This window comes from Bos mutus, chromosome 2, assembly GCF_027580195.1.
Source record: "Bos mutus isolate GX-2022 chromosome 2, NWIPB_WYAK_1.1, whole genome shotgun sequence".
Lineage (NCBI taxonomy): Eukaryota > Metazoa > Chordata > Mammalia > Artiodactyla > Bovidae > Bos > Bos mutus.
This window is the reverse complement of record NC_091618.1, coordinates 17,969,317-17,994,536: the sequence shown is the minus strand read 5'-3', so window position 1 is coordinate 17,994,536 and position 25,220 is coordinate 17,969,317. Positions and strand designations below refer to the sequence as shown.

General features: G+C 39.1%; 1 protein-coding gene across 17 annotated transcripts in view; it reads right to left on the bottom strand.

The window, feature by feature from the left end:
- TRIP12 (thyroid hormone receptor interactor 12) overlaps positions 1-25,220 on the bottom strand; it is a 151,105-nt gene that overhangs the window by 54,361 nt on the left and 71,524 nt on the right. For all 17 annotated transcript variants that reach the window (XM_070385536.1, XM_070385538.1, XM_070385558.1 and 14 more), the window contains 4 exons: positions 20,648-20,753; positions 17,876-18,012; positions 12,755-12,838; positions 11,378-11,473 (listed from right to left, as the gene is read on the bottom strand). In XM_070385536.1, the coding sequence (XP_070241637.1) occupies positions 11,378-11,473; positions 12,755-12,838; positions 17,876-18,012; positions 20,648-20,753 (423 nt within the window). The remainder of the gene's footprint in view (positions 1-11,377; positions 11,474-12,754; positions 12,839-17,875; positions 18,013-20,647; positions 20,754-25,220) is intronic.

Genomic DNA, 25,220 nt, shown 5'->3' with positions numbered 1-25,220 from the left:
CTCTACACATGGACATCAGCAGATGGTCAACACCAAAATCAGATTGATTATATTTTTTGCAGCCAAAGATGGAGAAGCTGTATACAGCCAGCAAAAACAAGACCAGGAGCTGATTGTGGCTCAGATCAGGAACTCCTTATTGCCAAATTCAGACTTAAATTGAAGAAAGTAGGGAAAACCACTAGACCATTCAGGTATGACCTAAATCAAATCCCTTATGATTATACAGCGGAAGTGAGAAATAGATTTAAGGGACTAGATCTGATCGATAAGAGTGCCTGATGAACTATGGACAGAGGTTCATGACATTATACAGGAGACAGAGATCAAGACCATCCCCATGGAAAAGAGATGTAAAAAAGCAAAATGGTTGTCTGGGGAGGCCTTGCAAATAGCTGAGAAAAGAAGAGAAGCAAAAATCAAAGGAGAAAAGGACAGATATATAAGCATCTGAATGTAGAGTTCCAAAGAATAGCAAGAAGAGATAAGAAAGCCTTCCTCAGCAATAAATGCAAAGAAATAGAGGAAAACAACAGAACGGGAAAGACTAGAGATCTCTTCAAGAAAAGTAGAGATACCAAGGGAACATTTCATGCAAAGATGGGCTCGATAAAGGACAGAAATGGTATGGACCTAACAGAAGCAGAAGATACTAAGAAGAGGTGGCAAGAATACACAGAACTGTACAAAAAAGATCTTCACGACCCAGATAATCACAATGCTGTGATCACTGACCTAGAGCCAAACATTCTGGAATATGAAGTCAAGAGGGCCTTAGAAAGCATCACTACGAACAAAGCTAGTGGAGGTGATGGAATTCCAGTTGAGCTCTTTCAAATCCTGAAAGATGATGCTATGAAAGTGCTGCACTCAACATGCCAGTAAATTTGGAAAGCTCAGCAGTGGCCACAGGACTGGAAAAGGTCAGTTTTCATTCCAATCCCAAAGAAAGGCAATGCCAAAGAATGCTCAAACTACCACAAAATTTCACTCATCTCACACACTGGTAAAGTAATGCTTCAAATTCTCCAAGCCAGGCTTCAGCAATACCTGAACCGTGAACTTCCAGATGTTCAAGCTGGTTTCAGAAAGGCAGAGGAAACAGAGATCAAATTGCCAACATCTGCTGGATCATCAAAAAAGCAAGAGAGTTCCAGAAAAACATCTATTTCTGCTTTATTGACTATGCCAAAGCCTTTGACTGTGTGCATCACAATAAACTGTGGAAAATTCTGAAAGAGGTGGGAATACCAGACCTGCCTCTTGAGAAACCTATATGCAGGTCAGGAAGCAACAGTTAGAAACTGGACATGGAACAACAGACTGGTTCCAAATAGGAAAAGGAGTACGTCAAGGCTGTATATTGTCACCCTGATTATTTAACTTATATGCAGAGTACATCATGAGAAATGCTGGGCTGGAAGAAGCACAAGCTGGAATCAAGATTGCCAGGAGAAGTATCAATAACATCAGATATGCAAATGACACCACCTTTATGGCAGAAAGTGAAGAGGAACTAAAAAGCCTTTTGATGAGAGTGAAAGAGGAGAGTGAAAAAGTTGGCTAAAAGCTCAACATTCAGAAAACGAAGATCATGGCATCTGATCATTTCCCATCGCTTCATGAGAAACAGATGGGGAAACAGCGGCAGACTTTATTTTGGGGGGCTCCAAAATCACTGCAGATGGTGATTGCAGCCATGAAATTAAAAGACACTTACTCCTTGGAAGGAAAGTTATGACCAACCTAAATAGCGTATTCACAAACAGAGACATTACTTTGCCAACAAAGGTCCATCTAGTCAAGACTATGGTTTTTCCAGTGATCATGTACGGATGTGAGAGTTGGACTGTGAAGAAAGCTGGGCACCAAAGAATTGATGCTTCTGAACTATGGTGTTGGAGAAGACTCTTGAGAGTCCCTTGGACTGCAAGAAGATCCAACTTGTCCATTCTAAAGGAGATCAGTCCTGGGTGTTCTCTGGAAGGATTGATGCTAAAGCTGAAACTGCAATACCTTGGCCACCTCATGCGAAGAGCTGACTCATTGAAAAAGACTCTGATGCTGGGAGGGATTGGGGGCAGGAGGAGAAGGGGACGACAGAGGATGAGATGGCTGGATGCATCGCCAACTCGATGGACGTGAGTTTGAGTGAACTCCAGGAGCTGGTGATGGATAGGGAGGCCTGGCGTGCTGCAGTTCATGGGGTCGCAAAGAGTTGGACACGACTGGGCTACTGAACTGAACTGATCAAAGATTATGGGTCAGAAGGCAAACATTTTTTTATAAAGAGCCAAGACAGTAAATGTTTTGGGCTTTATAAGCCACAGGGTCGCTGTTGCCATTACTCGATCCTGGCATTGTGGCATGAAAACAGACACAGGCAATAAGCCAAACATGGCTATATTCCAACCAAATTTTATTTATACACACTGAAATTTGAATTTAATTTTCATGTAACAAAATATACTTCTTTAAAACTTTTTCAGCCATTTAAAAGTCATTTTTAGTTCATAGGCTATATCAAAACAAGCAGGAGGCTGACGTGGCCCATGGGCAGGAGTTTACTGACTGCTGATACTGAAGAAAGATAAGTCCCAGCATTTTCGAGAGTCACAGGAGGCTGGTGTGTTCAAGTGTGAATTGGCCCCACTGGACATCTGCTAAGTTCTGCGGCCGTGAAGAGGACCATGGATTGAGTCAGAGGTTCTGCTAAGACAATGCAAACACCTGCAGTCTCAGGGTACTCAGAGGACAAAATCCCCACAGAGGGAGGAGGCCTGACTCAAACACACATGGCCAGTGCCCCCATCCTCAAGACATCTGCAACATTTTCAGACTGCATAATGAATATAAAGTCTAAGTAGATGGAGATGTGCATGGTTCTCAACCCCACAAACCCTCACCCACCGCCACACCTCCGCAAAAACCCTACGAGGCTCATGACAAACAGGGATAAGCCAGAGGTGAAATGAGCCATATATGAAACAAGCTACAGCCCTGACTGGAGCAAAGTGGTCAGCTTATGACAGTGTTTAACACTGAAGAAGAGGAAACACTAACAGAAAATACCACTTGGGGTCTCTTCAGTTCACATAATCAATTACCAGATATGGCTGAGGAGTATGTGACTAACAATCAAAAGGGGGCAAAAGACAATAGAAGCAGACTAACACCAATAGCAGGATTTGAGAGTTGGCCTGTGAAAAAGGTAAGCACCGAAGAATTGATGCTTTTGAACTGTGGTGTAGGAAAAGATTCCTGAGAGTCCCTTGGACTGCAAGGAGATCTAACCAGTCCATTCAATCCAACCAGTCCATTCTAAAGGAGATCAGCCCTGGGTGTTCTTTGGAAGGAATGAAGCTAAAGCTGAAACTCCAGTACTTTGGCCACCTCTTGCGAAGAGTTGACTCATTGGAAAAGACTCTGATGCTGGGAGGGATTGAGGGCAGGAGGAGAAGGGGACGACAGAGGATGAGATGGCTGGATGGCATCACTGACTTGATGGACGTGAGTCTGAGTGAACTCCGGGAGTTGGTGATGGACAGGGAGGCCTGGCGTGCTGCGATTCATGGAGTCACAAAGTGTCGGACACGACTGAGCGACTGAACTGAAATGAACTGAAAACCAATAGAAACTATAAACTAGGTATTCTGTAACTGCGATTGTGTTAGACACTCAGTCATGTCTGAGTCTTTGCAACCCCATGGACTGTAGCCCACCAGGCTCCTCTGTCCATGGAATTTTAGAGGCAATACTGGAGTGGGTTGTCATTCTCTTCTCCAGGGGATCCTCCCAACCCAGGGATCAAACCTGGGTCTCCCGCGTTGCAGGCAGATTCTTTACTGTCTGAGCCACCAGGAAAGGCTCCATAACTGTAATTAATAAATTGCAAATTTAAGTCACGGAGGAAGTGATAGTTGAAGAGCTTGGGATCAACACGTATGCACTGCTATATTTAAAATAGATAACCAAAAAAGTCCTACTATACATATACAGCACAGGGAACTCTGCTTAATGACATGTGGCAGCCTGGACAGGAGGGGAGCTTAGGAGAGAACAGATACATGTATATATATGGATGGCTGAGTTGCTTTGGTGTCCACCTGAAACTATCACAACATAGTTAATTGGCTATACTTGAATACAAAATAAATAAAACAAATTGCAAGGATAAGCAAAGATGGACAAAATGGAATGTAATGAATTTCAAAGAGAACCGGAATCTATTTTTAAAAATCAAATAACTGCCTAGAACTGGAAAACACACCTGAAATCTAAAATTCATTGATGAATTTAACCAAAGATGGAAGAAGAAAACAGAAAAAAGAATTAGTGAATCTGAAATGTGGTCAACAGAAAGTTTTCAAACTAGGCATAAGGAAAAAAAAAAAATTCTGGGAAAAACAAAAACAGAGCTAGAGAGACCCAGTGGATGCAGTGCAAAGTCTGAACGTCTACAATCCTGATACTCCCAGAGAAAATGAAGGAGAACACCTGAATAGACAATGAGATAAAAGAAACAATATATGAAGAGATAATGGCCAACAATTTTCCAAAACTGATGAAAGGTATGAACTCACAGATGCAAAGGTTCAGTGAAACTCAAGCAAATTGAAAATGAAAGAAAATGTCACATGGGCCTAATATAGTCAAACTATTAAAAATTAATACAAAGTAAATCTTAAAAGAAGCCAGGGGAGAAAAGAATTGCCTTGAAAAGTTTATAGTAAGATTTTTAAACAGAAACTATGGAAACCAGAAGAGACATTACAAAGGGCTAACATGAGATTTTTACACCTGGGGAAATGATTTTTTGAAACTTAAGGCAAATCAAGGATTTCAAACAAAAGCAGAGAGAAATCACTACTAGCATTTATTCCGATGTAAGAAAAGTTCTTTAGGCTGAAGGGAAACAATCCAGATAGGAGAAAGGAACTGCAGGAAAGAAGTAAGAGTACTGGAAATGGTACATATATGTGGGCAAAAATAAAAGAAGATGGATGTTTTAAAACAAAAACTGCCCCACTGTCTTTCTAACACATGTGTAAGCAAAACAAAACAACAACATAAAGGATGGCAAGAGAAAAAGTTAAACTGCTGCAAAGTGCTTACACTGTTTGGGATATGGTAACATTATTACTATAAAGTAGGCGATGTATAATAGCCCAAGGATATGCATTATAATCTCCAACAGAGGCTGATTTATTTACATCTGCCAAAATGTTGTATGCCTAGACCCTTTATACCACAATCCTCTTTCTAAAAATCTAGCCTAAAGATAAAAGTTAAAAATAGGAAAGCTGTATTTCACTGTAACACAACCAAGACTGGAAGTCACCCAAATGTGCAACACGGGACTGGCTAAGAAACTGTACATCCACACACTGCAGCATTATGACAACTTCACAAAAGGCATGGGAGACCCTCCCCTCCCTCTCTCCCCACCCCCTTCTCTCTGTGCATGATAAGGACAGCATCTATGAAGAGTGAACACCAAGATTTACTGTTAAAAGGAAGGCAAAGTTTACTACTCTTATCTAACAAAGGCAGTGTGTATGAAGTAGACAATATGGATTTGTTTTTGTTTTCTTAAGTAAACAGCAAAAGGACAGGCCATAAAATTACAAAGGTTATTTGTGTGGGAGGCGGAAACAGGCTACAGGGATAGTAAAAGATGTTAAGACTTTTAAAAATTTATAGATCTGACTTCAGGAACTTTGTAAATAACATGAATTATAAAAGCCAGATAACATTTTAAAGTCAATACCTAAAAATTATAAGCAAAATAAAGCAAAGGAGCCAAACCAACCTGGCAACATGAACATAATTATTTCAAATGACTCTAAAATACAAAAGCTGACCATAAAGTGAGATACAACCCAAGAACAAAAAAAAGAACTATTGCAAAATTAAAACTTTCTCAATGTGACTATTTTTGGTGTAAAGCTGAATTTTGTACTGTAGGATAAAGTAAATAAATGAAAGTGACATTCGCTCAGCCGTGTTCAACTCTCTTTGCCCCCAGGGACTATAGCCTGCTGGGCTCCTCTGTCCATGGAATTCTCCAGGCAAGAATACTAGAGTGGCTAGCCATTCCCTTCTCCAGGGACCGAAGGCAGGTCTCCAACGTAGCAGGTACATCCTTTACCATCTGAGCCACCAGGGAAGTCCTAATAAATAAATAACTATTCCTGGGAACTGAAATTTTTGGTATGAAATACCCGATAAATAAAATCCCTGAAGACCTGAATTTGAACTGGCATTATCAGTATGAACTCATTATTTTTATCTTAAAATATTAAGTATAATCAAGTTTGTCCATTAAACAAGTCTAATAACAATGATCAATCCAGTAGCAAATACACCTACAGCCGAGACTGTGGGATCTAAATACCATTTCCTATAAAGAAAACCAGGGCTCTCTGAGGCAATACCTGATTTCAGGTGTGGGGTTGGAGTTATTGAGCTTGACTCACCAGAAAGCAAAGAGGGCTTCAAAAACTACTGAGATCACACCAAAAAAGATCAAAGAGTGGAAAATTTAATCATCAATGAAAATCAGTGAAATGTCTAAAACACATTTCAACCTGCTTGACAATGGTAATTAATAACAGCAGCACTTTGAATGGAAAACTGGTTAATAAAGGGTAGGAGATATTTTTCCTATGCCAACTATTCCCCTGGGTAACCAAATAGAAGGGAGAGATATTCTTTCTGTGGGCTTCCCAGGTGTCTTTGATAGTAAAGAATCTGCCTACAATGTGGGAGACTTGAGTCAGATCCCTGGGTCGGGAAGATCCCCTGGAAAAGGAAATGGCTACCTACTCCAGCAGTCTTGCCTGGAAAAGTCCTTGGACAGAGGAGCCTGACGGGCTAAAGTCCACAGGGCTGCAAAGAATAGGGACACGACTCAGTATATATTTCAACAAAATTACTTCTTTTACTCCTAATAAATGGAGACTGATCATTAGATATAAAATACTTTCATTTGTAATCCCTGTTATCTAAGAACCGAGTTTTGATGGCTTAGGAGGTGATCTAACTTTATATGCTTCCTAAATATGAGAAAACACTACCACTTCGGCTCTCCCCATCAGAGGAAAATAAGAATCAAACTTGAACCTGAAAAAGTCTCTAGACCCAACTACCAGTTCACAAGAAATTTACTTATTTATTCATTTACTTTTGCTTTTCCATTTCAGACAATGGAAAGCTCACTGACTGGCATCTATTAAGAAGGAATTACTGGTTTCTTTTTCAGATATAACAATAGTAATATGGATGTATGTGCCTATGTGTATGTGTGTTTTAAGGGGCATTATCTTGGCTTATATGCAGAGTACATCATGAGAAACGCTGGGCTGGAAGAAGCACAAGCTGGAATCAAGACTGCTGGGAGAAATATCAATAACCTCAGATATGCAGACGACACCACCCTCATGGCAGAAAGTGAAGAGGAACTAAAAAGCCTCTTGAGGAAAGTGAAAGAGCAGAGTGAAAAAGTTGGCTTAAATTTCAACATTCAGAAAACGAAGATCATGGCATCCGGTCCCATCACTTCATGGGAAATAGATGGGGAAACAGTGGAAACAGTGTCAGACTTTATTTTTCTGGGCTCCAAAATCACTACAGATGGTGACTGCAGCCATGAAATCAAAAGACGCTAACTCCTTGGAAGGAAAGTTATGACCAAGCTAGATAGCATATTCAAAAGCAGAGATATTACTTTGCCAACAAAGGTCTGTCTAGTCAAGGCTATGGTTTTTCCAGTGGTCATGTATGGATGTGACAGTTGGACTGTGAAGAAAGCTGAGTGCCGAAGAATTGATGCTTTTGAACTGTGGTGTTGGAGAAGACTCTTGCGAGTCCGTTGGACTGCAAGGAGATCCAACCAGTCCATCCTAAAGGAGATCAGTCCTGGGTGTTCTTTGGAAGGACTGATGCTGAGGCTGAAACTCCAAATACTTTGGCCACCTGATGCGAAGAGCTGACTCACTGGAAAAGACCCTGATGCTGGGAAAGACTGAGGGCAGGAGGAGAACAGAGGATGAGATGGCTGGATGGCATCACCGACTCGATGGACATGAGTTTTGAGTGAACTCCGGGAGTTGGAGATGGACAGGGAGGCCTGGTGTGCTGCAATTCATGGGGTCACAAAGTGTTGGTCACCACTGAGTGACTGAACTGAACTGATCTTGAGCTACATGATGAAATGTTTACAGATAAAATTATAGAATGTCTAGGATTCATTTCAAATTAATGCAAGAAGAGAGATGTTGGCGAGTGTAAAGACAGATTGGCCACGAAGCAGGCACTGCTGAAGCTGAGTCGTGGGCACGGGTGTGTGTGACTGTTTTCTACTCTGGTTCTAGTGTATGCTGCTGCTACTGCTGCTACGTCGCTTCAGTCGTGCCCGACTCTGTGTGACCCCATAGACGGCAGCCCACCAAGCTCCTCCATCCCTGGGATTCTCCAGGCAAGAACATTGGAATGGGTTGCCATTTCCTTCTCCAATGCGTGAAAATGAAAAGTGAAAGTGAAGTCGCTCAGTCATGCCAGACTCTTAGCAACCCCATGGACTGCAGCCCACCAGGCTCCTCCGTCCATGGGATTTTCCAGGAAAGAATACTGGAGTGGGGTGCCATTGCTTCCACGTGCAATGCTGCTGCTGCCAAGTCGCTTCAGTCGTGTCCGACTCTGTGCGACCCCATGGACTGCAGCCTACTAGGCTTCTCCATCCATGGGATTCTCCAGGCAAGAACACTGGAGTGGGTTGCCATTTCCTTCTCCAATGCATGAAAGTGGAAAGTGAAGTCACTCAGTCATGTCTGACTCTTAGCGACCCCATGGACTGCAGCCTACCAGGCTCCTCCATCCATGGGATTTTCCGGGCAACAGTACTGGAGTGGGGTGCCATTGCCTTCTCCCCCACGTGCAATAGTCAAGCCTTAATATGGAGTTCTGATGTTTAATGATAATATGCTTAGGTAGCCCTGCAACAATTTTTCTCTCCAGAAAAAAATTTCCCTCAAAATAAATGAAATCAAATTTCTATTAAAACACACACACACACACACACATTAACTTATGGCAAAGTATAGATCTTAATATAACCAGAACACTGTCTAAAAATGTTAATATCCTTACTTTTATAGTTAGAAATTCAAATATATCCAGGTGAATAAGTTAAAAAAAAAAGTCTTGGGAGCGGGGAGAAGAATTAAGGGTATAAATGAAACAATGGCTGTGTGGACTGATAATTGTTGATGAGCTTAAGGAAGTTATTATACTACTAATACTTTCAACTTTCATCTGTTTGATCTTTTTCATAATAAAGATAAATCCTGATTATCCTTAGGATAAACCCCACATTTGCTGCTGGCCTGCAAAGGTCTAACATGACCTGCCAAGTACCTTTACCTCTGAGGTTTCATCTTCTACCACTTTTCTTTCACCTTCCTATGCCCCTCCCACAGTCTAATGAGCAGGCCAGACTTATTTCCATCTCTGGCCGTGCACTTCCTTCTTCCTTCAGATCCTCAGCAAATCTGGTTTCTCTCTTCGTTTTATTCAACACAAAATCTCCACACCTGAGAAGGTTTCTCTAACCAGCCTATCACCACACCAGCAATCTCCTTCCATTCTCTGCATTGCTTTCCTTCACTGTAATGACACTACCTGAAATTTTACAATGTAATGACTGTCTTCTTTACTACAAGGGTCACACTCTAACAGGGAAGCTTCCATGTGGGAAACAACTCTGCTTATCATCCTATTCATGACTCTGAACAATCCCAGTGCCTCATAAATGACACTGAATAAAAAAATCAATTTTCCAGGGTCCTCGAGAACTCTGCAGGAGAGTGTTATTTGAGAGACGAGTAACAGGGCAATAAAAGCAAAAGAAAATAAAAACAATAATACCAACTGCTTCTTGAAACCCTCAGGTATTTGGTTGGTCAAAAAGTTCAAGTTTTTCCGTAAGATCAAGTTAAGATGCAAGTACATTAGAAATCTAGCCTTCTATTCATATTAAGTCAACAACTTAAAAAAAGAGATGTGCAACAATCAACAAAGATTTACAGTATACACTGTGTGAGTATATGCTTAGTCGCTCAGTCATGTCTGACTCTTTGTGACCCCAGGGACTGTAGGCCGCCAGGCTTCTCAGTCCATGGGGATTCTCCAGGCAAGAATACTGGAGTGGGTTGTCATGCCCTCCTTCAGGGGATCTGCCCAACCCAAGGATCGAACCCAGGTCTCTCATATTGCATGCGGATTTCTAACCAGTCTGAGCCACCAGGGAAGCTCACTACAGCCAATATCTTATAGTAACCAATAGAAAATAATCTGAAAATAAATGTGTATATGTATAACTGAATCACCTTTGCTATGTACCTGAAACATAAGTCAACTATACTTCAATAACATATATAAATAATGAAAAAAAAAAAAGATTCAAGCACACATATATGAACACATATACACACACTGCATTATTTTAAAAAAAAGAATATTTTATTGAAAATTGTATGAATATGTATTTTTAAGTTCAGAGCTAATAAGCTTCGGTACACTTTAGAAGTTTTTGAAATTAAGACTGAAATCTACCAATAGCCTACTGACTCTATGGAAACATTATAGATAAGTAAAACAGAATGTATATATGTATGTAAAAAAGAATGTATGTATAACTGAGTCAATTTGATGTACATCAGAAATTAATACAATACTATAAATCAATTATATTTCAATTTTAAAAAATGCTTAAATGTAAATTTTTTTACTGCTTAAGGAAGCTAAAGGTAGTATTCTATACCAAACAGAATTTAATGGAATTTGTAATTATGTAAAATCATACTCTTAGTTACAAACTAAGACTTAAAGAGTCACTCTTATGTCTACCATATATGATAAGATTTCTGGGTTTAGTTACTGGTTATTCTGCTGAGAAATCTTTCCTCTTGGGCTCACTGTATAATCAACTGCCTATTGGGTTAAATTTTATTATACCATAAAAAACACAAGACATGAATCTATGCAAATCATGCAATCAGATGTTACAATAACCGAAGTCATCACCTGAGAGTCTTTACTCCTCTACAGCTCAAAAAAAGGGTCTTGCTGTTAACTTTGAATGGTTTTTCAGTGGCTCCAATTTAGTAATCAAACATAAAAGGATAGAAGAAAATCTTGAAGAGTTGGTATTATTTAAGGTAAGAATATGCACAAGCTCTATTTTTAAAAATAGGTTAAAGTTCATGTAAAGTCCCTATGTGAAAACTCTCCTATATGAATAGATAAACAGTTTAAGAACAGCAATCAACTAATAAAGAGTTTTGAGGAGAGGACAAATTTAAAAGTATTCACTTACTAGCTCCGCTTCCAATTGTTCTATGGAAAAGCTGTGACATCCGAGGACCAAGAGGACCAAACAGGTGAGGGGGAAGACCCCTGGCCTCTAACAGAGCTAAGGAAAAGAGCAGAGCAGGAGAAACAGTTGAGTTGTTAATACAACTTACCTCATCTAGAAGCTTCCAACAACTGATTCATCATGTAATTCGTTTAAACAATTCTAGTTTAAATTTTAAACTTTAAGAGAAGCTACATGATATATTATCATATGTGAAACAGATGGCCAGTCCAGGTTCAATGCATGAGACAGGGTGCTCAGGGCTGGTGCACTGGGATGACCCTGAGGGACTGGATGGGGAGGGAGGTAGGAAGGGGGTTCAGGATGGGGAACACATGTACACCCATGGCTGATTCATGTCAATGTATGGCAAAAACCACTACAATATTGTAAAGTAATTAACCTCCAATAAAAATAAAATTTAAAAAAAAGAGAAGGTACAAGAAACTTTTCAAAACCACACTTATATATACTAATGCAATTACTATAAATTACAACACCCATATGTATCAACTCCAGGGCATCTTAAAGTTTTATGGAGATATTAAACATTAATGCCACCAGGGACCACGTAAATAGTCCAAGAAAAACCTAAAGTAAACATTTATTTTGAAGAATTATATGTTAAGCACATTTGCTCTGTTTTTATTCTATTACCTAATCAGATATGATGAGATTCTCTAAAAACATAGGAAAAATAAGTTTTATCAGTTTCCAAAAATGAGAAAAACTGTTCATGAGAGTTTCAGTCAAAAAGACTATCTGAAACTCATTCATTAATGTTTCTTGTAAGCCTCACATTGGGGACCGACTGGATAAACAACTGAAGACAATAAAAATACATACTCATGTACTTATAAACAATGTATACATAATATGAAGCTGCTTTTAAAAAAGCACTTACAACATTATAATGCCTGGAATTTATGTATACACTGTACATTATTTTGAAACAGCTGATCAAGAACACAAAAGAATACAGCAAAAAGCATCCTACCAGATGTGCTGTTATTAGGTACCAGAGAACAATATATGAAGCAACCCCTTTTCAGTATGATCCTTAACTGATTACTAGCTGCCTATGTAACCATAATGGAGAAAAAAATTAACAACAAAAAATATACTATGTAAGATTTTATCTATCTAAATAGCAAAGATGAAGAAACAAATGGGTCATCTTCCAATTCCAAATCAGTAAATCAAGAGCTTTTTTTGGAGATATGGGTGGGCACTGCTAGATTATAGTTATATGAGCTTATTCAAATTAATTTCAACAAAGAGCACAGTGACAGGCAGCCCATGACCACGGCTTTGTATAAGCTTGATAACGGTCTTTACCTTGTAACCGTCCCATCTCGGAGTCATCAGATTCGCTCTCCCCAGAGGTGGTCATGCCCACAGCCCCTGCAACAGAACTAGAGGCTGGGGGGTGGGGTGGGGTGGGGTGGGGGTGGGTGGAGAAGGTGAGGGTTAGGAGAGGAATATTTAAAACTCATTATGTCTGGTTTATCTTTAAAAAGAAAAAGCAGAGTTTTACCGACAATACTACATTAAAGGCAAACATGTACACTGCACACCAGCTGTTCTTCTAGACTTCATCATGTAGCTTTTATGGAAAAGAGATGGCTTGACGACAACAGAAACAAACCTAACATACAAGCCTTGCGTTTCACTCATATATGATTGTCACTGTTTCCTCCTGTCTTTCAAACTGCTCCTCAATTCAGTCTTATTCTGAACTCTATGAAAAGTCCATAAATGTAACACGGCTAAAGCCACTGTGATATTTAATAAACAGGCAAATAATCACAAACATAACACAGGGAAAATGTTCCACAGGGATGTGTGCCTTCTTCAGTCTGCTCTATTTCTGGACTAGTCTTGAAACAATCATTTGCCATGTTTTCTTCCACTTCAAGAGTATGCAAAGATTATGCTTTCTTATTTTCAGGGCAAAACACTGAAGATATACATTACAACTAACAGAAGACCACAAAACACTTAATTAAATTTAAGTACAAAAGAGAAAGCAACCAATATGTCAAAACAAAGGAAAGAAGAAGTCAGATTCAGAAGGCTTCTACTACCCAAAATGCTAACCTGATCAATACTTCAGTCTAAGTAAACAGTGGTTGATTATATTACAAATCTGACCAAGAGATGAAAATATATTCCTGTAAAACTAGCAGTTTTACTGCCCCTTCCTCTCAGTGTCTGTTGAGTCCCAAAGCACTTTTTGTACAAACAATTCATCTATGTATGACCACATCATCCACAATACTTTACTATGTCCATGTGACAGATTAATGACAGAAAAACACAAGCCAAGATGAATAATTTTGCCATTATTAAAAGAGGCACATGGATCACCTATGTGAATATACCAAATTTTTCTGAAGAAAGAGATGCTAATATATCAGCCATCAACTCCATGTTTTCATGATATTTTTTTTCACTCCTCATTTAAGTATCCTATCATTTCACTAGAATTTTTTTTAAGCTTGTAAAAAAAATAAAAGAAAAAAAGTATGGTTTAGAACAGGAATCAGCACACTGTGGTCCACAGGCCAAATCCAGTCTAGCACATCACTATGTCAATAAAATTTTGTTAAAGTATACCCAAACTCATTAATTTACCTATTAACTGTGGCTACTTTTGTGCTACAACAACACAGTGGTTCCAACAGAGCTTATATAAAGCTTAAAACATCAATTATCTGGCCTTTACAGAAAATGCTGGCAACCCCCTGGATCAGAGTTACAGGCTAAGAAGAAATGGTAATATTAAAGAGTATCAGAGTTTAGTACACTTCATACCTGTTGAAAACAAAAAAAATAAATAAAACAAAAAAGGAAATAACCATCACTATACTTTGTAATGCTGCTCAAAGGTACTAACTAAATGCTAACTCCATGGAGAATGTGTCCATATGTTTCCTCCCAACCAAACAAAGAGGTATTACAAGAGGAAACCTAGGCTTTGTGTGTACTTGCTCAAGATCAGACAACTAACAACGGATATGAGATCTGAACCCAGGAAGTCTGACTTTACAAGCTGTACTCTTATTAACTATACACTATCAGCACCTTCAATATATTTTTCAGTACTAATTTTTAATTTATGTACACTGGCTCTTTCACATGATACAAAAACCATGTTAACAAATTCTGCTATTGGTTTCCAATTATTACTAAACTTAGCAAAGTGGCTCTTAAACTTGCCCTGAAACTTTTACAAACTGTGGAAATCAAAGTTGTGACAGACAAAATTGCTGTTATGTATTCTCTTCCCCTCAAAAAGCATACTCTGGAACCACATATTTTTTAAGAAAAAACATAAAAGTTCAGTAAGGTAATGTTGGAGGGTTTTATAAGAGGGTCTGCTGGTTTTACTTTAAACCATTCTACAGATTTACAACTTATGATTTTAAAGGTTTAAGTTACTTCTTAAAAGAGTATTCTAAGAATTTACATAATGAATAATAAATACCTCAAACTGCCCTGCTACAAAGACCTTAACCAAGACATAAAACTTGTAAAAGCAGAGAATTAAAAGAGCTTTTAAGATTATTATAGTGAGGTCCCAAGCTTCAGGGAGCCACAGATCCTCTACAAGAAGGAGCAGGGATATTCTCACTTTTAATTGAGATGAGTGCCTATTTGGACACAAATCATTGAACCCACAGCGAAAGATCCTTTCAAGCTGCCATACCTTTGATGTATGTGTTGTGCTTAGTTACTCAGTCGTGTCCAACTCTTTGCGACCCCACAGACTAGAGTCCGCCAGGTTCCTCTGACCATGGGGATTCTCCAGGCAAGAATACTGGAGTGGATTGCCATGCCCTCCTCCAGGGGATCTTCCCAACCCAGGGATCAAACCCAGGTCACCCACTTTGCAGGTGGATTTTTTAACCACCTGAGCCCTCAGGGAGAATAGTGGTGTGGGCAGCCTATCCCTTTTCTCCTGGGGATCTTTCCAACCCAAGAATAGAACCAGGGTCTCCTGCATTGCAGGCAGATTCTTTACCAGCTGAGCTAGCCATATCTTTGAAAGCAAATATTAATAAGCATTTGCCTACTGTAGCTCCCTTTTTTAAGTTTTACAAAATTAGATAAGCCAAACTAGCTTAGCCTATGAGTGCTGTTTGTAGTCATGCAGGTAAGGAAACGTATTCCATTCCTAGGAGTCAGTGACACAGCTCTTCAATGAACACATCAAATGTTGGGCAATACACACAAAATCCATCCCCAGACACAATGTATTAATAAAAACAAGGTTATCAAGCAGAAAAAAAAAAAATCCAATCTCAGATTTTAAGAGACATCAATCTGTTCTTTTAAATTGGTATCTTGCCCATAGAGTCTCTGCATATCATCACAGTACCATGTAAGGCAGTTTCCAATATACAGTTAAAGCTGACAGAATTCACTTTTACTTCACGGGAATGGCTAAGGGTTTGCCAGATACCCAAGTACAGGAGGCAACAAGAATACATTCTTAGTGTCATAAAAACTTTTGAGCAAGGCCAAAAGAATGGTTGTTCAGAATATAATTACACATTATACGGGTGCATGCTAAAAGATGCTCTAAACTAACACCATCAATTAATATTCAACACAAACTTAAGAGTGTTATAATTTTCTTTAAATTTCAATTTTATATACTGAAAAACTAAAGCACATTACACTGAAGAACTTAATATAGAGCTTGTAAGAAGTTTGCCTCTTCCTCTAGAACTACCTGAGTGAACTGGCAGAGAAAGCCCTATGGTATACAATGCAGCCTCCAAAACGTAATCAAGTTAGTGCTTTCTAACATCAGCAAACAGGCCACATGTATCTTTGACATAAACTTGGACAATACCGAGATTACACTCTGATTTCAAATATGGAGGCAGGCCTTTAAGGAGGGCAATCTTATGAAATCCCTTAAAGCCTTCGTCTTCTTAGGTGAATATACCAGGGAACACAATTTTACTCACCGCCCCCTCATTCTGGCCTCCAATTACACTCATATGAATTAAACCAACTAGTAACCATAGGGAAGCAGAACAACACAGCTGTTGTTACAACTGTGCACTTCAAGAGTCACACATCCAGGCCTGTAATCCTAGCAAGCTTAACCATTGTGCATTTCAATTTTCCTCATTTATAAATGAGGATAACAGTGCTCACACCTCAGCAGGTTGCTCCAAATATTAAATGAGAATACATGTAAAATGCTTAATAGTGTGTATGCAATGGGGTGTACCCTGTGTAAATGTTAGCTATTATAATTATCATAATGAGTCCACTTTAACAACACACTCAGCAGCTCCATCTCGAAGAGTCATCCACATAGGAATTGCTCCACTTTCATATTCAGACTTGAAGCATCAGCTGTGTTATGCAGAGCTTCAACGAGCTGCACGTGCAATGTACTTTATTTTCCCAAAACTCTACCACTTAACCCTTCAGAAAAACTATTCTAGGAAAAAGGCACTACCAGATGAGATGCTGTTCAGTTCACCATGTAGTTTACTATACAAAACCAGGAAAGACTGGTTGGTAAAGATGTTAAGCTGGACAGAAAAAGGCAAAAAACATGGACAGTAGTGGGCAAACCAGAACCTTCCTGTCAAACCAGAACATATGAGCGACTGTAGGCAATAAAGGAAACTGGCACATATTCTGATATTAAATAATAATACATGAAAGAACTTCATTCAAAAGAAAGAATATATATGCCTACACCTAAAGTTACACATATTATCTAGATTTAAGGGACTTATAACCATATGTTCATAATGCTGAATTGTAATATTTTTGTATCTGTTTTAATAGTAGTGACAAATGCTTATAACAAACTACTTCTTAAACTTGTTAGCCACAATCAAACACTGAAGTCTTAGCCTGCTTTATGTATTGGTACTGGATACATACTTGGAGTGGGGTGACTTAATTTTTGCTGTGCTAAGATATCAAGAATAAAAAACCCATAAAAATAGGAATAATATTATTCTTAAAGCTGTTAGGTTCAAACCAAATACTTATTTTTAACAGACTATAACACTCTAAATTAAAATCTGCACATTTATGAAGCAATTTAAACTATATTGATACATTTTTATTATGAATTTAATTTTTTCAAGCAAATCAGCAGGCAACTATTATATGTACTGATCGATGTTTAAGAAGCTTAAACAGAAAGAGAGTTTCTGCTTCTTAAAAGCCCTTTGACCTTAGTTAATACCAATTTGGATTTGGAAAAAAAAATTATACAAAAAACAAATGAATACAACTAATCAAAAACCAAATCTATAAAACGAAAGAAAACAACAAGTTTGATGGTTATTAACACCTTAAGATGTAGCTGTCGCCTCTTTTCCATTATACCTCGTATACCTAAATAGTAATTTATCTCCAAATAAAGCTGGAAGATACATAAACACATTTTAGGCCTAAGAAGTGCCAATCTACCTGCTGCTCCTTGGGGAGTCTCGTCTGTCCGTGCAGCTGAAGAGTTCACCGTCTCCTGGTTGCCTTCAGGGTCGGCCATCTTCTCCTGTCGACGAGCTTCAGCTGCTCCTCTTTTGCCCAGGCCAGAGCCTCGCCGACTACGACAGAAAAATGCCATCATAGGCAGCGCTCCCAGTGACCAGGAGCAATGTCCACACAGCACAAAGCTCCAATGCATGGAACACAAAGCGAGTTTCTTCTTTTTACATAAAAATTGTTGCAGAAAATCACTATGGGTAACAACCAAGACTTTGTATATTTAAAACTCTTCCAAGCTATATCACGTTGACAATACAAGCTTTTGTGAGGCTATGAGCTGTTGTCATCCTTTCAGACAGAAGTGATCTTTAAACACTTCCAACTAAATGGAAAAGTGATTCCTTTAGCAGAAACAATTCATTCAAAATAGATCTCTAATTCTTGGGTAAATAGTGGATCAATACATGGAGTTTCAGATTGATAGTTGAAAATGGGGGACGGGTAAGAAGAGAGACGACAATAGGCAAAATCCCCATCCCTTAAGTCCCAGATGACTTACATCATCAAAAAAGTTACTATCCTCATCATGGACAATAGCTTCTCCTTTAAAATAAAGAACTAAATATTCAATATTTATAGATAGGTACAGATTAAATCTGGGAACACACCTGCTTCACACTGAGGCATTACTATAAGATGTGGAAAAAAGAATTATTAGTCATTTATCATGAAGCAAACTACATTTCATTGACACTTTTTCTATTTTAATAAGTGAAATCAGTAAGCAAATCATGCATAGACAAAAGACTTCCAAATTATTACAACTTTAAACCGCAGCTCCCCCGAATGACCTTGGAAGTGCAAAAACCTACTACTAAAGAAATGTTTTAGACTAAAGTCAAGCTACAATGAATAATGCTGCTTGGTAAAGAACAAGGAGGAAGCAGGCTTAAGTGCCCTGGAAATGAAGGCTGAATTACCAGAGTTGTAGAAGAGTTTATTCTTCCAATTAGTTAAAAAAAAAAAAAAGTATGCCCCTAAACAGGGATTTACTCAGCCAGTCTTTCCTTTAGGGGAAAAAAAAACCCTCATTCCAAACCCAAATTACCAAGCTACAAATTACTGCGATTCAAATTAAGTCACTTATTTAACATTTAATTTGCATCAATCATGTGACACGCTCTGTGCTGAACATTTGGTTGCTGCCCTCAAGTGTGTCAGTCTACAGAGCAATGAAACTGCAGCTGTGAGAGGCTATGAAAATACTAAATTTAAGAGAATTTCAGCAAATTCAGAAAAGCCTGAGATGAAGAACGCTGCAGACAGGCGGGTAGACAGCTTGTGTGCAGCATGTAAGTAAATAACTCCTAGTACATTAAGACAGTGCTCCAGAGGAGAAGTAAAGAAGGCTGCCAAGAAAGACAGGACACTAGACTACCTGACTCCATGAACAGTTCAAACTTAATTTTTAACCACAGTGAATTCAGGTTATATCTAAGACAATAAACCTTGGGTAACCTGGATTCAAAGTTTGGTCCAAAATAGGGCAAAAGCCCTGAAAAACCAAGAAATCATCTCAGAGGTCCTCATAAAAGTACTGCCAACAAAATTTAAAGGCAAACAGGTGTACTAACTCCAGATATTTAAACAATATTTTAAACAATCCTAATAGAACCAGAAAACAAGTGGAAAAGCAGAGCTTAAAGGGCCTAGAGTCCTTTCCTTATGACTTATTATTAGGCAACAAGTCATTCTGTTTCCTTATGTTATTACTGTACCAGCAGTTCAAAGGTATGAAGTTGATTACCTTAGAGAAGAACCAAAGAAGCACTAAACCTTTCAACTGACCTGAGATGGGAAAAGCAAACTAAAAATCACCCACGCCATCACTGGTTTTTGGCACATTTAGTAAAGACAAGAAACTATATACAAAAGGAGCAAATTACACATAAAGGAGGGAGAAGTCCCATATGGTTGTGATAATTAGCAGCACAACACCAGAACTGACCAATCCTGAAAATCTGACGTGAAACTGGAGTAACAAGGTTTTTTAACTTCAACCTAAGATTCTCAATCAGTTAATGAAAATATGGGAAATAATATACTATGTCGTATGTCAAAGGTAGATGATTTTCTGAAAATGGGCTCAAAGTGGGAAAAATGGAGACATGAAAGAACACAAACAAAACCCACATTTTCCCCTGAAGATGGGTGTTGTAAGGCAAAATAAAAATGAAATACATCTCTCGCCCTCACCCATTAAACTCAATAACTCATGCCAACACTTTTAGAAACTAATTAAGCAATATTACAGCCATTACAACAGGCATCCCTTTTGATCCACTAATCACACAATTGGGAAATTTAGCTACCTTTAAAAATAACCCGAATCTGCATAAAGATGCTTATTAGAGAGCTCTTTGGCAGACAGGAACTCCAAAAACAACCAAATGTCCAACTGCTGGCAGGAACTCTGTGCAAATAATGTAAAACAACAGAGGAAAAGGCAGAAGACAAAGGTGTTGTCCCCAAAAAGGCATGATTAAAGCTTAGCAAAAAAGGAAAAAAAGTTAAGTTAAATATTGGGGAAGAATTCACAGAAATAATAGTTCTATTTAGAATGAATTTCTTTGCTCGATTTTCAAAAAGAAAACTTTCATGAAATTTTTTTAAAAACTCATAAAATGAAGGCCTTTGGGGAAAGCTGGACCCAGGAAATGAACTAATATCACACTGACAGGCCCAAATTATTACCTGGCACTAGCGCAGGAGCCCGTGGTCTTTTGGCGTGTGCTCCGCCTCAAACTGGGGAGCTCGGCAGGCGGGGATTCGCTGCGCTTCTTGGTAGATTTTCTTAAACCTACAAACGTGAAACGCAAGAGGGACATGTTTAAAGGAGTCATCTTAAATTAAAAATGACAAAATTCTTCAGGCCGCCATCCTGGTCAAAACTCCACGGACTCTTCTCATGGGCTCCCTAGCAGCCTCTAGGTCTACTTGCATGATCAGCCTTCACTGCACCAGCTCACACTGGGGAAGTTCCTACGGTGCCTGGCATGACTGTCCAAGGAGACGTCTTCTCACTCTGGCCTAACCTTGACTCAAGCTTTCCGACACCATGAGTGATGGTCCCTCATCCGTCAAATCCTCCGCTTTAAAAAGTTCCCATCACATCTCTACTCCTCCACTGCTTTTCTCTACTAACTAAAGCGAAGAGGTTTTTTTTTTAATTTTTATATATACTATATATTTCAAGACTTTCAGTATTTCATTTAGCACTTTATTGCTACATTATCTTTGCAGTACCCCATGGCACCTAGTTTCTATAATGCTCATCAATAAGGCCACAAAAGAACAAAATGTTTTCTTTCACCACCCCGTCTGCAAGGAATACACATTTGAACTGAAGCCTATTAGAATGTCCAATTTAGACAATACTATACAATTAGAGGGAGAAAGTTAAACAAGCACAACACTTCACATGATAATCTGGAATCTAACATCTTTATAGGATAACAGATTCTAAAAAGGTATAGCAACTATGTAAAGTTATTTGTTATCTTATGAACAACGGGGAAGCCACCAGAGCATTTTCAACTGCCGCCTCCCCAAACCATGTTGTTACCCTACGCCGTACGTGACATGACAACACCCTGGGTGGTGTGCTCTATCTAAACACAGAACCCCAGCAGTGGAAGATCTCCACAGTCAACAGACCAGATTTCGTTAGAACTTCGGGGTCATCCTGAACAGACGTTAACGTTCTCAGAGACCAAATGTACAATAACAATTCTCCAGATCACCTGTTTCTTCTCAAGTTTTAATTTTTTTTTCCATTGAAATCTGAAAGATGGACATGGTCTGTAGACAGATTATGAGCGAAATGATTCCTCAGTTGCTCAGTCATGTCTGACTTTTTGCCGCCCCATGGATTGTAGCTCGCCAGGCTCCTCTGTCCATGAGATGAGTATCCCCGCAAGAATACTGGAGTTGGTTGCCACTTCCTCCTCCAGGGTAGCTTCCTGACCTAGGGACTGAACTCGACTTTCCTGTGGCTCTTGCCTTGGTAGGCAGATTCTTCACCACTGAGCCACCTGTGAAGTCCCAGACAGCTAATGGAGTAAGCTTCATATGTTCAGCTAATAATGTCACTATTTTTTAACATTTAAAAAATTAAGAAATTAAGTATTTCAGAAAATATTACTTATATCTCTATCCAAAATAGGCAATGAAGCTGGAACAGACAAAAAATGTTCAATTTAGAGGGAAAAAATCATCAGTGCACATTACATTAAAACTGCAATTAAAAAAACAAGTAAGGTACTTTGACTTATCAGTTCAGCTCAGCCGCTCAGTCACGTCTGACTCTCTGCGAGCCCATGGACTGTAGCACGCCAGGCTTCCCTGCCCTTCACCAACTCCCAGAGCTTGCTCAAACACATGTCCATTGAGTCAGTGCTGCCATCCAACCATCTCACCCTCTATCATCCCCTTCTCCTCCTGCCTTCAATCTTTCCCAACATCAGGGTCTTTTCCAATGAGTCAGTTCTTTGCATTAGGTGGCCAAAGTACTGGAGCTTCAGCATCAATCTTTCCAATGAATATTTACGGCTGATTTCCTTTAGGATTAACTGGCTTAATCTCCCTGCTGTCCAAGGGACTCTCAAGAGTCTTCACCAACACCACGGTTCAAAAGCATCAATTCTTCTGCACTCAGCTTTCTTTATAGTCCAACTCGAACATTCATAACATGACTACTGGAAAAACCATAGCCTTGACTAGATGGACCTTTGTAGGCAAAGTAACGTCTCGGCTTTTTAATATGCTGTCTGGGTTTGTCATAGCTTTTTTTCCAAGGAGCAAGCGTCTTTTTATTTCATGGCTGCAATCATAATCTGCAGTGATTCTGAAGCCCAAGAAAATAAACTCTGTCACTGTTTCCATTGTTTCCCCATCTATCTTCCATTTTCCACTTTTTGCCACTTTCACTTATAAAGCACTTTAAAAACCTGTAAATTATTGTCACTGCAGATGGTGATTGCAGCCATTAAATTAAAAGATGCTTGCTCCTTGGAAGGAAAGTTATGACCAAGCTAGAGAGCACATTAAAGAGCAGAGACGTTACTTTGCCAACAAAGGTCCGTCTAGTCAAGGCTCTGGTTTTTCCAGTAGTCATATATGGATGTGAGAGTTGGACTATAAAGAAAGCTGAGCACCAAAGAATTGATGCTTTTGAACTATGGTGTTGGGGAAGACTCTTGAGAGTCCCTTGGACTGCAAGGAGATCCAACCAGGCCATCCTAAAGGAGATCAGTCCTGGGTGTTCATTGGAAGGACTGATGTTGAAGCTGAAACTCCAATACTTTGGCCACCTGATGCGAAGAGCTGACTCATTGGAAAAGACTCTGACGCTGGGAAAGACTGAGGGCAGGAGAAGGGGACGACAGAGGAGGAGATGGTTGGATGGCATCACCAATTCAACGGACATGGGTTTGGGTGGACTCCGGGAGTTGGTGATGGACACGGAGGCCTGGTGTGCTGCGGTTCATGGGGTCGCAAAGAGTCGGACACGACTGAGCCACTGAACTGAACTGAATATGACTCAATTCATGTAATACCGAAGTGTCTTTGAATATAGTATGATATATAGTAATGGACACTAGCATAAATTTTCACAACTATTCTGTGACATTCAATATTTAACAACGTTATGGCCTACTGCTTTACTACTAATTCATGGTGACAGCATACTTTTGGACACTTTCACTACTCATGCCCTATTTTAGACTTCTGTGTTTAAACTCTCTTTTAAACTTCATTCAAAGGTAATTTCCATATGATAAAATGTACTCATTTTAAATGGGGTTCGATGAGTTTGACGAATATATTCACTGGTGTAACCAACACTGCAATTGAGATATCAAACGTTTCCATCACTTTAAAAAGTTCCTTTATGGTCCCTGCAATACATCCCCCATGCCCCCTCCCACACACACACTTCAGATCTCTGGCAATCACTGGTCTTCTTTTCTGTTGCTATTGCCTACTTGGGAGTTTCTCACAAATGGAATCATAGTGTTTTGGATGACCTCATGCTGTTGCGCATATTGGTCCATTCCTTTTTACAGCAAATAGGTATTCCGTTTCTATGGCTGTGTCACAAGGTCTATCCATTCTTGTTGTTAAACTTTAAAAGAACTGTACTAAGTTACAGACAAGTAGGGCAAAGAAAAGTCAAAACAAGAGTGAACAGAAAAATATTTATAATTGATGTCATAATATCATAATGTAAAATGACTCTCAGGCTAATTGACATGACTCCATCCAGCCTGATAAACTAAGAGAGAGAACCTCAAATATTTTGCTCTCTAAACTTTGTTACAGAACTATATAAATTCCTCCAAAAGTCTAAAATGTGTTTAGAACATAGAAAGGTCATAAATTCTGGAGAAAAGGAAGCTGAAACCTCAGGGACAGCTTAAACTTCTTTTGGCCATTCAGCAAACTGACAATGTTAAGCTATGGAGATTTGCAAAAGCACTTTCAGATACAAAGTTATTATAATAATTGTTTTTCATACACAAAAATATTAACTGACTTGCTTAAAAGTGCATAATTCAACACCATTCTAAGCTTAGTTCTGAAGCAGAACTGAGTACTACATCTTCAATATACTTGTGACAAGGTGTTAAAATTTTGCTTTACTAGTTCACTTACAAAACTCGAAAACTCTCGGTATAAAGAGTATGTTTGTAGAAAACAAGGTGAAACGACAACCCTCAGAATGGGAGAAAATAATAGCAAAGGCAACAAATGATAAAGAATTAATTTCCAAAATACACAAGAATCTTATACAACTCAATACCAGGAAAGCAAACAACCGGATCAAAAAGTGGGAAAGGGACTGGAAGTGACATTTCTCCAAAGAAGACATACAGATGGCTAACAAGCACATGAAAAGATGCTCAACATCATTCATCATGAGAGAAATGCAAATCAAAACCATAGTGAGATACCACCTCACACCAGTCAGAATGGCCATCATCATGAAGTCTGCAAGCAGTAAGTGCTGGAGAGGGTGTGGAGAAAAGGAACAGTCTTGCACTGCCGGTGGGAATGTAAACTGACACAGCCACTATGGAAGACGGTATGGAGACTCCCTAAAAAGCTAGGAATAAAACCAGCATATGACCCAGCAATCCCACTCCTAGACATATACCCTGAGGAAATCAAAAGTGAAAAAGACACATGTACCCCAATGTTCACTGCAGCACTACTTACAATAGCTAGAACATGGAAGCAACCTAGATGTCCATCAACAGATGAA